This window comes from Bubalus kerabau, chromosome 23 (assembly GCF_029407905.1).
Source record: "Bubalus kerabau isolate K-KA32 ecotype Philippines breed swamp buffalo chromosome 23, PCC_UOA_SB_1v2, whole genome shotgun sequence".
NCBI classification, from domain to species: Eukaryota; Metazoa; Chordata; class Mammalia; order Artiodactyla; family Bovidae; genus Bubalus; species Bubalus kerabau.
The window spans coordinates 29384572-29401320 of record NC_073646.1 but is presented as its reverse complement, the minus strand read 5'-3'; the positions used below and the strand labels follow the sequence as shown (position 1 = coordinate 29401320).

General features: G+C 41.2%; 1 protein-coding gene across 10 annotated transcripts in view; it reads right to left on the bottom strand.

Moving 5' to 3' along the window:
• Nucleotides 1-16749, bottom strand: part of LOC129638074 (S-adenosyl-L-methionine-dependent tRNA 4-demethylwyosine synthase TYW1) — a 146303-nt gene that overhangs the window by 55029 nt on the left and 74525 nt on the right. For 8 of the 10 annotated variants that reach the window (XM_055562579.1, XM_055562580.1, XM_055562581.1 and 5 more), the window contains one exon: nt 15002-15137. In XM_055562579.1, the coding sequence (XP_055418554.1) occupies nt 15002-15137 (136 nt within the window). Of the gene's footprint in view, nt 1-1901; nt 3094-11789; nt 11968-15001; nt 15138-16749 lie in introns of those variants that run through there. The other 2 variants (XM_055562583.1, XM_055562582.1) reach the window with 2 other exon arrangements.

Here is a 16749-nt window from a genome sequence, read left to right as displayed (position 1 = left end):
AGCAGAGACATTACTTTGCCAACAAAGGTTCGTCTAGTCAAGGCTATGGTTTTTCCAGTGGTCATATATGGATGTGAGAGTTGGACTGTGAAGAAGGCTGAGCACCAAAGAATTAGTGCTTTGGAACTGTGGTGTTGGAGAAGACTCATGAGAGTCCCCTGGACTGCAAGGAGATCCAACCAGTCCATTCTGAAGGAGATCAGCCCTGGGATTTCTTTGGAAGGAATGATGCTAAAGCTGAAACTCCAGTACTTTGGCCACCTCATGCGAAGAGTTGACTCATTGGAAAAGACTCTGATGCTGGGAGGGATTGGGGGCAGGAGGAGAAGGGGACGACAGAGGATGAGATGGCTGGATGGCATCACTGACTCGATGGACATGAGTCTGGGTGAACTCCAGGAGTTGGTGATGGACAGGGAGGCCTGGCGTGCTGCGATTCATGGGGTCGCGAAGAGTCGGACACAACTGAGCGACTGATTGATCTGAGGGGCTTCTTAGCTTCTATACCACCTTCTCTGCTTTACTCAAGCTTCAATAATGACTGTTACTACTTGCTAGAAAGAAGAATATAAAACAATTTTTACAATTCTTTTCCCTAGAAAAAGGTATCTGCTTGGGGCAGCTTCTGATAGTTATCCTTTTTAAAATTAAGAACACTCTGAAAGGGCTTCCCAGGTGGTGCAGTAGTTAAGAATTTGCCTTCCAAGGCAGGAGATATAAGAGACACAGGTTCAATCCCTGCATTGGGAAAATCCCCTGGAGAAGGAAATACCAACTCACTCCACTATTCTAGCCTGGAGAATCCCATGGACAGAGAAACCTGGGGGGCTACAGTCCACAGGGTTGCAACAAGTCAGACATGACTGAGAACACACAACACAACACAACACAACACAACACACAACACTCTGAAAAGGTACAAAGAGGAAAACAGCCAAAGAGCTCCCTCTACCACTAGACACTCAAGTTAAAATGAATTCAAATGTATAGATGTACCATAATTTATTCAATTGGCTCTCTACTGATGAATATTTAGTTTGCTTCCAATCATTTGTGACTATAAATAATATCATAATGAATAATCTTGTATATATCTCACTTTGTTTACTTTGTGTGGATGGAAGTATGTCTCAGGATAAATTACTCAGTATGAACTGCTCACTCAAAAGGCATATGTACTTTTTATTTTCATAGAAAGCAAAAAAGTGTCCTTCAAAAATGAGGTTGTACCAATTTACATTCTCACCAGAGATATATGAGAGTCCTTGTTTCCTCACTGTTATTTTCATTTGCATTTAAAAGCATTTGTAGTTCATGTTCTATTATGGGTTTTTGTCTTTGGACTCATGGACATGAGGCTGAGCAAACTCTAGGAGACAGTGAAGGACAGGGAAGCCTGGTGTGCTGCAGTCCATGGAGACACAACAAGTCAAACACAACTTAGCAACTGAACAACATCATCAATCTTTGGCTTCTGTTCCTATTGTTTTATTGGGCTTTTTCTTAATGATTGTGTAGTAGCATTTTCATTAAAGTCAGTACTTTTTAAACTTTACTAACTATTCACTTTATTGATGTTGTTGTTTAGTCACTCAGTCGTGTCTGATTCTTTTGCAACCCTATGGACTGCAGCCCTCCAGGCCCCACTGTCCATGGGATTTCCCAGGCAAGAATATGGGAGCAGGCTGCTGTTTCCTTCTCCAAGGGGATCTTCCTGACCCAGGGATCGAACCCAAGTCTCCTGTATTGGCAGGCAGATTCTTTACTGCTGACCACTAGGGAAGCCTGTTCACTTTATTAAGTTTATTTTAAAACTTAACCTAAAAATCTTTTTTTTTTTTTTCAGAACTATCCTTATCCTAAGACGCACCATTATAAAACTGAGAAAAATTCAAGGAAAGAAACAAGATGCTTGATCAGTATTTTATGAGGTCTAAAAGCAAGTATAAGGGATTTTATCCCTCTAACAGTAACAGATCATGAGGCAAAATGATGATTCATGAAGATAGTTCTAAGAGGGAACAGAATTTTTTTTACAAGGTGATCATTACAGTTTCTAATGTTTGGGATTTACATTTTTTATTAGGAGATACTGCAAAAAGTATATAGGCATATTTTATATAATATAAAAATGTGTATTTTATATATACTATATATATGTGTGTGTGTAAGTAAATAGGGAGATACCACAAAAAATATATATGCACACACATGGCTATAAACACACACTGTATGCATGTGTCCATACACACTTGCTTCAAGTATTACAAACATCTGTTCCATTTTAAAATTCAAGATAAAAATAATCTGCAGATAAATTCACATGAAGTAAGGCAACAGGGAAGATAATGGACTGCAGGTATTTGTATTAAAATTCCTTTCAGAACCCCCTCTTTCAATGAAGTTCTGCTTAGAGTTTCAGAGCAAACAAGTTTCAGAGCAAACATAATTTCTGGTCTTGAGAATAAACATTCAAAGCAGACCCCAGATAAACTCAGAATACTTTGAAATGTTCATACCCAAAATAGATATAAATTTAAATAGCTGAATAATTTGTATTTCAAAGAATATATATATATTAAAACTGAGGACATAAATTCCTCAGCATGACATATAGGTTATAAATTCTTATTAACCCACTTTGGAGACGTATAAATAAGTTTTCATTTATTAAGTCTTATTCGGTCTTATAGGTCACTCCAGTAAGCACGTTTCACAGTAATTCACTTAATCCTCAAAACAAGCTTATGTGGTTAAGTGTTCCTTTATCCCCATTTTACAGATAAAGGAATTGAAATTCAGAGCTCACAGAGCTCTAAGGAGTGGATCCAGTTTCAAACGCGAGCATTGTGGCCCCAGAGCACAGCAGGCCATGCATGTATTAGCTAGGTTGTACTATCGATGTTGAATATCAGGATGGACTTTAAACAGTGAAGGAGTTCACTACTGCAGAAGCATCCAACTATCCAGATAATAACCTCTCCCACCCTTCACCACCTTAAACACATGCTGCAGCGCTGGCCCACTCGAGCAAGGAGACCAGGGTTAGAGCCAAGTCTGCGTTCAGTAGAGGGCACTCCACATATTCAACCACTAATGAGAGAAATGGAAAATAAAACCACAAGTCTTGGTAAATATCAAGTCATATACATCAGACTGGCAAAACTTAAAAAAGCATATTTATATTTTTATTTCTTAAGCTAGATGGTAGGTATCTTGGGATTTACCATCTTATTTACTCTTTTATATCTCCAAAATATTTAATCACACATACAACATTGGTGAGAGAGGGTATATTTTAAAATATAAACCCAAGCACCCCATGATGTTTTCCCACGGTTGTTTCTAGACCTAGGAGGTCGGCACTGCTATTAATCCCATTTCACAGATGAGAAAACTGAGTCCCTTGACCAATATTAGCCAGGAAGTGGCAGAAACAGGATTCCAGCAAGAGCAGTCTTATTTAAGAATCCCAAGCTCTTAACTGCTACACAAGACAGACGGTTGGTTAACAATGAAATATACACCAAGAGGAAGAGAGATAAATCTAATTTGCTCATTTACCAAACATTTATCATGTGGCAATTGTGTGCCACACTGCGATAAGAGCTGGGAAAACGACAATGAGCAAAAATGACATGACATACACCGTGCCTTGTCTGAGGGACCTTTCAGTTTGCAAGAAGAAAGACAATTTACTAAGCAGTCACAACCTACCATGTAAGCACTATGATGGCCTTTTACAAGATAGCACAAGGCATGGCTGGCATATAAGTGCTGGATACAGACTGGGGATGGGGAGGAGGGAGGAGACAGGGAAAGAAGCCAAAGACAAGACCTGCAAATTAAATTATGAGATGCACAGAATGAGATATCACCCAGACAATAAGAATGGTGCTGAAGTGTTATATGCACTGCTGTGGGAGAATGTCTGTGACACGCTGTTAATGGGGAAAGAAAGGTCAAAATCCACACATACAGCGTCTCCTTGGAATCAACTGGCACCGATATAAGTTTCAAGATACAATAAGCTTATCAAATCAGTGCATGAGAAATAAATAATTCAATAAATGATACCAGGTGACTAAATAAAAGTAAATATGAAATTGTATCCCAACTGGATTAAACAGTCAAGATTTTTAAACGCAGGCCATGAAAGAGCAGGAAAATACACATAATATTTTTACAACCCAGGACAGGTTGGGGAGGACTTTTTAAGCACGTCACTAAGGGCAGAATTCACAAAGAGCAAGAGGACTAGATCTTGAAGGAAAAAGCTAGAAGAAGGACATAGAGAACCAATTTCAAAGTTTTAAATTAACCCCAACCTGCTATCTCATACCATATATAAAAATATATTTGAGAGTGACATCACCAAGAGGGTGACACAGACTGTTACTGACTTCTGTCCCTCTCAGAAGAAGACTAACAACTTTTCAAAAACAAGACACCATGGAGAGAATTCTGGAATGGGGAAGGTGAGGCTGAACCACATCCAGCACCACGGCGACCACGACAGACTCCGATGGAAGGTAGACTGCAATGGAAGGTAGACTGCGATGGAAGGTAGACGCGATAGAAGGTAGACGCGATGGAAGGTAGACTGCGATGGAAGGTAGGAGAAACAGCAGCGCATTGACCACACCGCCCCTCCTCAGGCCAGGGCAGCACCACTTCCTGAGTCTCTGGTTGCTCCAATAGGAAAAGAGAATCCAGCACCCTCCCTGCCCCCAGCATCATGGGTGGTTTTGTGGGAGCCCCTACCCTGCCTGACCTTGCACCATGGGGACAGGAGGAGACTCTTCAGTCATGATCGCTCTTCAGTGGGGAGGCGCCTGCAACAACCAGCACGTAGGCCTTGGGAGACTGAGTTCATACCTGCAGTGTCCAAGCAGTGACCCCAACTGTTATCAAAAGGCAAGTCCACGTGCCCATCACGCAGTGGGGCCAAACAATACCAAAATGTCAGAGTTTGGAGGAGAAAAAGGAAAAAGGTTTACAGAGGGCCCTGCAAGGAGAGGTGGGCTTATGCCTTAAAAAGCCCAAACTCCCCCAAAGCTCTCAGCAAAGCCCATTTCTAGCAAAGGTGGGGAGGGGCATGGTTAGTTGTTGGAAGTCTAGGTATCAGATCCTTTGTTCTTGAGGTCAGGCTTGGTCATGGTCAGCTAACGATGTTCCTGTATATTCCACCAAAGGAATGTTATTCTCTGTTCTGACAAGAAAGTGTCAGGTCCCAAGGCACAACCTTCACCCTCTGAGGTCCAGCTGTCAACACTGAGGGATCCAGGCACCCAGGACCCAACTGGCCCCCAGGTTCCTCAGGTCGCCCGAACAGGGGGGCCAAGTCACACACACTGCATCCTATGAAGACGGCCACTGCCATGAGGTCACAGAGACGGGGATGGGGGAGAGAGTCACCACCACCTCAAGGCCTGGGTCTGGCCAGTTGGGTGGCCTTGGAGAGGGCTCTGGAGCCCTGCAGGACACAGCTGCCAGCCTGTTTCCTGGGCCCCCAGCTCATCCACTGACCCAAGGCTGGGTGAGCTGGAGGACCCCAGGGAGAAGGCTGGGATTCGCCTCTTATCTCACTCTCTGCCTGAGAACCACCACTCCTCTGACCACTGGCTGAATAGCCCACTAACAGTGGCTCCTTGATAGTTGGTTGCTTGGGGGTGGGCCCATTGTGGCGCCGACCAATGGCTGAGCAGGACCACTAATGGTTCCGTGGTAACACCTGCCTAGTAATGGCGTGCAGGCTGATGGCACACAGCAACAGTTGTATGCTAAGGGCTGCACAGGGCTGCGCTCTACTACAAAACTACTTACTCCTTCCTCTGGGCTGTACTTTGGTCTAGAGAGGCCTCCCTAGATCAGGTAATCCCCTTCAAGAGGGACCAGTTCCCTCCCAGCCTACCTAGTCCTTCCTTTGGGCTCTGGCCAATGGGAGCATCAGTTGAGAAGGGAGGAGAAAGGGCCTCTTCTCTCCTTGCAAGGCTGTGGCTGTGGCTGTACTCCGGGACAAAACATCACAGAACATCACTACCTTCTCCAGATGACCTGCTCTATAGTACTCTCCCCTCCTCCCAGGCTGCAGTAACCTCTCCTCCCCCTTGTCCCTTTGACTCCTGGGATGGTAATGCTCTGGTGCTGCTGGCCCCAGGATTCTTGGCACTCTCTCCTTGGTCCCCCTATTCCTCCCATACACTTGCATAATTAAGCCCTTAGTAAATAAACCCTCCACAAATTATCCTAAAAAAATTAGAGATGATTCATAGTTCCAAATGTGAAAGAAAAACTAATAAAGCTCTTACTAAAAAAATTAGCAAATATCTTCATGACCTTGGGGTAGACAAAGATTTCATAAACAGGACATGAAAACCACTAACCTTGAAACTTCAACAAATTGATAAATTGGGCCTTGTTAAAATGAAGAACTTCTGCTTATCAAAAGATATCATTAAGAGGAAAAAGGCAGAGACAGACTAGAAGATACCTTGAGCACATGTAACTGACAAAGCTCTTGTATCCGGAATATATTTTAGAACATTTACAGGTCAATAAAAAATGAACAATAATCCAAATAAATAAGGAACAAAAGAACTGAACATATAATTCAAATAAAAAGGATGGCCAAACAGCCAGTTAACATCTGTAAAACCATGAAAGGTATGCACTGAGGAAATGCAAACTAAATCTACAGTGAAATATCACTCAACAACAAAGATGGCTACATTTTAAAAAGTGGGGAGGAGGTCAGAGAGTGCAGAACAACTGACCCTCTCATACACTGCTGGGGGAAGTACAAATTGGCATAGTTAATTTGGAAAACTGGCAACACCCGCTAAAGTGGGACATACACTTATCCTGTAATCTAACAAATCCGGCCTACATATTTACCCAACAGAAATGCATGTATATTTAGACATATATAAGAATGTCCCCCAAAATTATTCATAATAGTCAAAACCATAAAACAAATGTCCACCAAAGGTAGAAACACTAAAAAATCTGTTGTATAGTCATATTCTGTAGGGCAGTAAAAATGAATGAACTGTTAGCTATAATATCGTAGAAATATCTCAAACATGATACTGAGGAGAGAGAAAAAGACACAGAATAAAACATAATAAATGGCTCTATTTGTATGAAGTTCAAAAAATAGTCAAATCAGAAACAAAAGTTCAAGAACAGGCAAAATAAATCTATGGTGGGGAACACATGTATACCTGTGGCAGATTCATGTTGATATATGGCAAAACCAATACAATATTGTAAAGTTAAAAAAATAAAATTAAATTAAAAAAAAAAGGAAAAAAAAATTTAAAAAAAGAAGAAAAAAAATCCATGGTGACAGAAGATGACAGAGTTTTCAAGATATGTTAAATCATACATAATCATATGTTAAAAAGTACAGTTGCAAAAATATGTAACAATCTCATTTTATAAGACATACACATACTTATACACATGAATTAAAACTCTTGAAAGAAAAACTAATAGTAATCATCATAGTAATAGTGTTTTTGTCTTTGAATTCTGGTGGCATACACGTCATCTTATTTTCTTCGTTATGGGGATATTTATTTTCTAATTTGTTTTCAGTAGATATGCTTAACTAATTTTAACCTGATAAAAGGAAATGCCTTTAATTTCTTCATTAAACAATATTATCACTCTGGGTTCAAAAAGTTACTATTCATCACATTAATATCTATTGTTCACTTTTCTGACTTCCATCCTTCCACTCAACCCACTACACAATGGCTTCTATGCAAAACACTACAGTCCATTTTGACAGTTATTAAGAGGTCAACTGGTAAACCAAGTTTCTTTTTCACTACACCTTAACCATCCCTCAGTAACTTCATGAAAACTCAGTTTCTTTGAATTGTATGTAATACACCATACTTGCATGGGATTGTAAAAACACTGTTACCAAACTCACTATGTACCACACCAGACTCACTTTCTACATACGATCCTCATCTTGAAAGCTTCAAAATTTGTCTTGCCTAAGGCTCCTTCTTTGGCCTTCTCTAGACATTTCTTAGATAATTCCACCCACTTTCTTGCCTTCACCTGCAATCTACTGCTACAGAGATGACTTCTAAATCTACATATTCACACTCCAACATTCCTCTGAGTCTCTGAGTCATGGAAGCAACTATCTACTTGGCTACAAGACATCACCTGACGCCTCAACATGAACCTAAGATGCAACATGCTCATCTTTTCGTAGTAAGCTTATGCAGAAGTCAGGTTTGGAGAAAATCTATTCTCTACTCACTAGGGAATTCCCAGGACTGGGGAGAGTCACCAGTTTGCAGATTACCCCATGGGCTCAGTGGTAAAGGGATTTCCTTGTGGCTCAGCTGGTAAAGAATCCACCTGCAATGTGGGAGACCTGGATTCAATCCCTGGGTTAGGAAGATCTCCTGGAGAAGGCAAAGGCAACCCACTCTAGTATTCTGGCCTGGAGAATTCCATGGACTGTATAGTCCATGGGGTCACAAAGAGTCGGACATGACTGAGCGACCTTCACTTGCACTTTCAGTGGTAAAGAATCTGCCTGCAATGCAGGAGACATGGTAGGAGCCTCGATTTCAATGCCTGGGTTGGGAAGATCCCCTGGAGGAAGAAATGGCAACCCACTCCAGTATTTTTGCCTGGGAAATCCCATGGACAGAGGAGCCTGGCAGCTACAGTCCATGGAGTCACAAAAGAGCCGGACATAACTTAGCCAGTAGACAACAACAAAAACAACAACTGGAGAGATCAAGGTCAGCAGTCTTGGTCTGATCTCTAGAGTGGCTAAAACCAGAATACCCTCTTAGCCAGGCAGAGGAGGGTGAAACGACACTAAATCCAGGCTGGATGGGATCAACAATACAGAGAGGATACACGCAGGTTAGATAAACGTAAAGGGCAAAATAAAGTCTAAGAAAAGATAATAATAAGAACAGATATCCAGACTACAGCCAGATGGACTAAAGCTCAAGAGAAGACTTTGGCATCAATGATGAGAGGCAGAAATAAACCAAAGAGGTCAACAAGCAGGGCAATTAGTCCGAAAGATAGAGAAGAGATTAGTTTATTCTAAAAAGGAAGGAGGGAAGAAGAATGCTATTTAACTGGTGGGTCAGATGGTAAAGAATCTGCCTGCAATGCAGGAGACCCGGCTTTGATCCATGGGTTGGGAAGATCCCCTGGAGAAGGAAATGGCAAACCACTCCACTATTCTTGCCTGGAGAATCCCATGGACAGAGAGGAGCCTGGCAGGTTACAGTCCAGGGGCCATAAACAGTCGGACACAACTGAGCGACTCACACACACAAGATATTCTACATTGTAAGACACACAATTATTTTATGTACCATTATTTTATGTCTCTCCTCTATGAAAGTAACAATGCTACCAACTGAATACGACATGCCATCTCTAGCTGCATCTGACTTTAGAAATGTTAGAAAGTAACAAAATGTTCCTGTTGCAACTGGAGAACAACAGAGACACAAGGCTCCCTCCCAGGTGTGCTCAGGACAGGAACCTGATCTACACTCAGGCCCCCACGATATGAAGGAGCAGGCTGGAACGCACTCTGGTGAGACCCTTATACGGGCCAACAAGCAGGAAGCTAAGGAAGGAGGGGAAAACCCAGGCTTCCCTCCCCTGGGTTTTTTACCATTTTACTTTACCATTCACACACAACACATCACTTTTGACACTTCTGGTCACATGTGTGAGGGATTTTCCCCCACCAAATTATTCTCTGCAACATGAGCTAGGTGTCCCACCAATTAACTCACTTTTGACATTACACCTACTTCAGAGGCCAGTCCCAAGTCTAGGCCGTCACCTGTGCTCCTGGCTGATGGGCTGTAAATCAAGGGTTCCCAGGGCCCCCTCCTCTGGTTTGACTAATCTGCTAGAGCAGCTCGGAGAACTCAGGGAAACACTGACCTACATTCACCAGTTCATTAAATGGTACAGATGAACTGATGCATAACGCATGGTCTTGGGAGGGTCCTGAGCACAGGCACTTCTGTCCCCATGGAGATGGGGGTGCATCACCCTCCCGATATGTGGTTGTGTTCACCAACCTGGAAGCTTCCCAAACCCCCAAGTGGGATTTTTATAGAGGCTTCTTCTTGTAGGCACGATCAATCATTAACTTCACTTCTAGCCCTTCTCCATGCGTGTGTGTGTGTGTGTGTGTGCTGGGGCGTGCTGATAATTTCAAGCTTCTAATTATGGTTTAGTCACCCTGCTGACCAGCCCTCAAGCAGGATCCATCCAGGAGCCCACCCAAAGCTGCCTTATGAGAACAAAAGATGCTTCTAGTGCTCTTATCACTTAGAAAACTACAAGGGCTTTAGGAGCTCTGTGCCAGGAACTAGGGGCAGAGACCAATATACATATTTTCTACTATTTCACACTGTTACTGATGAAAAACTATACTGGCTTTAACCTGAAGGTCAAAGAGAATTTTTATTAGCGTGGAAAAATGCTCATGACCCAGTGTTAACAAAGAGCAACATACAAAATTGAATCATATATGCAAAAAAAACACCCTCCTCCAAAGGATGAATAGAAGAACTACTTCAATGTCAGTGGTAGTTGTCTCAAAGTCCTGGAATTATGGGTAACTTCTTCTTTTCTCTTTACTTCCCCTACCTTTCTATAATCAACATGTAATATTTTTATAATCAGATAAGGACAAATATTAAATGTTTGTTTTTTTAAATCTGCCAGTTGTAGGCCACATGAATACTTCAGTTTATTTAAATATTAGATACACAACCATCTCATTAATGTACAGTTTCCCTGGTAGCTCAGACATAAAAAATCCGCCGGCAATGCGGGAGACCTGGATTTGATCCCTGGGTTAGGAAGATCCCCTGGAGGAGGGATGGCAATCCACTCCAGTATTCTTGCCTGGACAATCCACATGGATAGAGGAGCCTGGCTCAGTCCACGGGGTCGCAAAGAGTTGGACACAACTGAGTGACTAAGCAAGCATGCACAAGCCCTTCTTAACAGCAAGACATTACTCCAAGAACATCAGCTCAGTGCATACTCATATCTGTTGAACTAATGTTCATTTTGAACATCCAAGAATGTGTAATGAGGGGAATTATTTCTGTCTTTCAAACATGAGGTTTCAAGAATATCAATATTATAACTCAAACATGGGGAAAGATTAATTACTTTCATTTCCTACTGGATCTTCAGCTTGGCATAATAATGGACCAGCAGAAAGACAAGTGGTCACACTGCTGATGAAAAGTCTACTGCCAAAGGTAAGCAGTGTTGTCTTGCACAAAATGAATTTCTCTTTTTTTAAAAAAAACGACTTTGACGAGTAGCTGCCGTGTCCAGAAACTGAAGCTAACACATTTTATGCTGTGTTATCTTGACAAAATTGCTTTTTAGCCCTACATAATCAAATACCAATATATTTCTCCCCTCATATTTGAAAAGGAACATTTTGACAAAGGATAAAAAATCTTGAAATGTAAACATTTATACTTGCCAAGAGTAATAAAACAAAATATGCTACCTTCTACTCTGGGTGGTACAAGCTCACACGTAGGCTGAAAAACTTGGGAAAAATCAGATTTCTGTTTATAAAGTTTAAGAAATTCTTCAAATGCTTTTCCTTGCTCAGGTATATTAAATGCTCAAACAAATAACAGGAGATAATACTATGGGTGTTCTAATTGAAGTATCACTTTTATTTTCATTTAAAAACTCAAATGATATGCGATTATAGTAATCATACATTTGGCCCTAGTGAAAAAGTATAGCCACAACATAAATGTCTTATTGTCTAGTATTAAACAGCAGTAAAGTCGACCTTTCTTAATAATTATCTAATGTACCATCATATCAGATATTCAAAAGGAAATAACATAGCTTGAGTTAAAACTTGTTATTTTGACAGCAGCTTCCTGCCACAGATCTTTCCTAAAAGACAATATAAACAATGGAAGAATGAGAAACATAAACTAATCGCTACAAAATGCTTAGAAAGCAATTATCCTAAACTGCAGGCAGCTAGTTTAAACAGCCCAAGAAACTTTTCCAACTAGAGTTACATGGACACAAATATGATGTTATATGTAAGAAGCTCATGGGTTAGAAAATATTGTAGAACTTTAAGTTACTACATGGCTAACAATGAGTCAATCCAGACTACTTACAATTGAACTGGACATTCAAAGGCTTGGAACTTCAAGATAAGAATTCATTTTGTGTTGCTTTGAAGCAGGAGTCACCTTCTGTGTTTTTGCTAAATTTCCATACTGGGTCAAAGACATCTTCACGTTCTTCTAAAAGATGTGCAACGTATATACCATGGAATACCACTCAGTCATTAAAAAGAATGAAACAATGCTGTTTGCAGCAATGTAGATACAACTGTCTTACTAAGTAAAGTCAGTCAGAAACAGACAAATACCTTATGATATCACTGACATGTGGAATCTAAAATAGGACACAAATGAACCTTTCTACAAAACAGAATCAAGACTCAGGAAGAACAGACATGTAGTTGCCAAGGAGTGAGGGAGAGAGGGATGGATTGGGAGTTTGGGGTTAGTAGATGCAAACTATGACATTTAGAGTGGATAAACAACAGGGCCTACAGTACAGCACAGGGAACTATACGCAATCTCCCAGGATAAATCCTAATGGAAAAGAATATTAAATATATAGATATATAACTGAGTCACTTCGCTGCACTGCAGAAATGAGCACAACACTGTAAATCAGGATATGTCAACAAATAATTAAAGAATGCATTTGTGGAGACTTTTGGCCAAAAGGAAAAAAGGAGACTACTGAGCCAGTCTGCTAATGCCTACTTGTCATCTTCCACACTCTGACTCAGATAGGCCTGGATAACAATCTCATATGTGTTTGATACTTTTTCATTTTTATTGGAGTACAGTTGACTTACAATGCTGTGTTAGTTTCAGGTGTACAGCAAAGTAGTTCAGGTAGTTATAAATATTCCACTCTTTTTCAGATTCTTTTTGCCTGTACGCCATTACAGAACACTGAGTAGTTCCTTACATACAGTAGGCCCTTATTAGTTTTCTATTTTATAGAGCTGTGTGTATCATATGTGTTTGATATTGCCAACCCTGCTGTTTACTTCCATTTAAACCCATTCTGATTTTCATGTGCTGTACCTCCTGTCTCAGCAACAAGCAAAGAGGATACACCTGAAGATAAAGTCCACAGCCAAAGAGAATTTAGCAACCAAGCCAGATTTGACTTGCTAGTTTTATAAATAATACAAGATGGATCAGAAACTAATGCCTATTTTTCATGTCTTATATAATGTCAGTGTTAATCACCAAAAAAGGCACTGATTTAATTTCTCAAGCATAAAATTAGGCAGTGGGGATAGGAGAGAGTATGGAATGTGATCAGCTGAAAAATAAAGAAAATGTATACAGTACCTCTTACCACTACAGAGCTCTGGTGAGTCTCATTCATTCTTTTAACAAACATTTGTCAAATACCCTGGTGGCTCAAATGGTAAAGAATCCGCCTGCAATGCAGAAGACCTGGGTTTGATCCCTGGGTTGGGAAGATCCCCTGGAGGAAGGCATGGCAACCCAATCCAGCATTCTTGCCTGGGGAATCCCCATTGACAGAGGAGCTTGGCAGGCTATAGTCCTTTGGGGTCACAAAAAATCGGACACGACTGAATGACTAAGCATAGCACACAAATACCATAAAGTGTGCCATGTTAGATAAAATTCAGATATGAGTAAGGAATCCAGTTCAGGAGAGGGAAGTTAGGATAAAACAGAGGAAACGAAGTGTATTTACAGATATGAAACTTAGGAGACGGGGCAGCTATCTGCAACTGGAGAAGGCTTCACGGCAGAGGCAGTAAGGAAGCTGAGACCTGAAGGCTGCAGAGAATTTCTGCCAGTCAAAGAAATGGAAAGAAAGGACAGTCTGGGCTCTCAAGAAAAGTGCTGGGCACACCTGCAGAAATGGCAAGATGAGTAGAGACGTGTAGCATTCCTGGGCTATATGGTGAACGATGAGCCTGGAAATGTCCACTGCAGCCAGACAGCCATGGGGCAGGAAGGGCAAAAGAGGGAAGGGCAGGTTTTCTGGGATACCGACTCCCAGCTTTGGCTACACATCAAAAGTCCCCCGAGATGTTTAAAATGAAGATTCTTGAATCCCACCAGGAATAAGAAACTCATTTTTTAAGCTCCTACAGTGGTCGTCAATATCAGATCTGGGTAGAGCAGGAGGAACTGCAGGGGAGAAGCAAAGAGAACAAGAAAGGGGAAAACGGCTATAAGAGAAGAAGAGGCAAAGCGAGGGACTTCCCTGGTGGTCCAGTGGTTAAGAATTCGCATTCCAATGAAGAGGACACAGGTTTGATCCCAGGTAGGGGAACTAAGATCCCATATGCCCCAGGGCAACTAAGCCCGCACACAGCAATTAAGAGAGTCCATGCACACACGAAGACCCAACACAGCCAAAATTTTTTTTTAATTATTTTTTTTTTAAAGGTAGAACAGAAAATATCAAATGCTGACAGTGGGCCAATGGAGAAGAACCAGGACTTTAGGTCTAAAAGAATAGGGAGACTTAAGAAGGGGCAAAGGTTTGCAGGAAAAGACAGCAAATTTGGATGCTTTGGGGTTGAATTCCCTACTGGGTAGGTAATTTTGTTCTAGAAATTCAGGAAAACTAATTCCATATTTAAATATATTCTAGGGTTGCTATGTACTGTGGCTTAATTGTGTTTAATTAGCTTTGGGGGTATGCATTCCTCTCTCTAAATACATGAAAGACATATAATATATAAGGCACAGTGCTAGAAACTTAAGAGGAAGTCGATAAATAAATATTTATTGAATAATAAAAGTGGAAGTCTAAAAAAAAAGTTGTAGATTTTAGTCTTTTTTAGAAAGAAAAGAAAAACCTCTCCATTTTTTTTAAAAGATGTCATAACTCTTACCTTTGCAGCCAAGGCTTTTAAACTATCAAGGAATCTTTGCCAGAAATCCTTGAAGAGCGGGCGGTCGATTTTCTTCAGGCTGTCTTTGGTGCTAGCGTCCACACTGACGTAGAGCTGGGTAACTGGTGTGAGGTCCCTTGGTAATTCAAAATTTAAAAAAAAAAAAAAAAAAACCACAACAACAGAAGAAGAAAATTACACATAAGTCAGGCTCTTCACAATGCTAAATTTACAATCTGTAATAGATGCAGTGTTTAAACATGTCACTGGATCTAGAGGCTTCTACTTCTCCCAGAAATTGAAGGTATGATTTGTTTCACTGGTGGCTCAGCTGGCAGGCTTCCGTCATAGCTCAGTTGGTAAAGAATTCGCCTGCAAAGCAGGACAGCCCGGTTCGATTCCTGGGTTGGGAAAATCCTCCGGAGAAGGGATAGGCTACCCACTCCAGTATTCCTGGGCTTCCCTTGTGGCTCAGCTGGTATAGAATCTGCCTGCATTATGGGAGACCTGGGTTCGATCCCTGGCTTGGGAAGATTCTTTGGAGTAGGGAAAGTCTACCCACTCCAGTATTCTGGAGAATTCCAAGGACTATATGGTCCATGGGGTTGCAAAGAGGAGGACACGACTGAGAACTTTCATTCTCACTTTCAATGCAGAAGATGCAAGAGATGCAAGTTCAATCCCTGGGTCAGGAAGACCCCTTGGAGAAGGAAATGGCAACCCACTCCAGTCTTCTTGCCTGGGAAATCCCATGGGCAGAGGAGCCTGGTGAGCTAAGTCTATGGGGTGATAAACAGTCAGACAGGACCGAGCATGCGTGACATTGCAACAGAATGAAATATCAGTTGGTTATTCTTTAAAATGACTGAACACCATCCCTACTGAACTGAAAACATTTGATTACTTAAAACTGGTCTCTCTTCAAACAGGTGTTTCATTGGAAAATAAAACAAGATCAAGCTTTAGGTCTGGCACTTTCAGCTCAATTACAAGGGGCTCTCAGACCAAAGCTTTCCAAAAACTCTGCCACTAAGGCTTCTCCAGGGGTCTGTGCTGATGGGCCACCTCCCATCATCCATTTGCTGATGGGGTTTTCTAAGGAACAAGAACAAGTCTTCTCTGAAGCACACAGAGCCACACCAAGGCCTCGTCTAGGCCTCTGAGAACAGGAGTGGGTTGACAGTCAAGCCTTGCACAGACAAACAATGACCTACTCCGAGGGCCATCAGCAAAGCCGAGTTAGCAGAAGGGCAGCAACATATTCACAAAAGAGCACAACCCAGAAGAAAAACACATGTTGCAGATTTTTATTTTCTTTGCCTTCTTAATCTGCATCCGTCAGTACCACTCATTCCCCACTTCTCTCAAACTCACTGGCTCATTTCACAAAGTAATCATCTACCATGTTTCTTGCCAGTTATGTTTAAAGCTCAGATTGTACTTTTTCCAAAGCCTCTCTGTTCTCCCTGCCAATGGGTCTCATAATTCACTCTCTTCAGTGAATTTCGAGAAAGAAAGAAATTGCCCCTTAATAATCCTGACTAAATTCTCCCATTATTAATTTCCTATAACTATTCCATAATTTATATTTACCTCAAGAATGTTATTTATATGTTGTTTTTTTGGTTTCAAAGTCTACGCCCTTTTAAAAACTGACACATAATTCACATGCCATAAAATTCACCATCAAAGGGGTTTATGTGCTTTTTATATCTATCAGGGTTGGCCTTACAACTTTCCTTGACGGA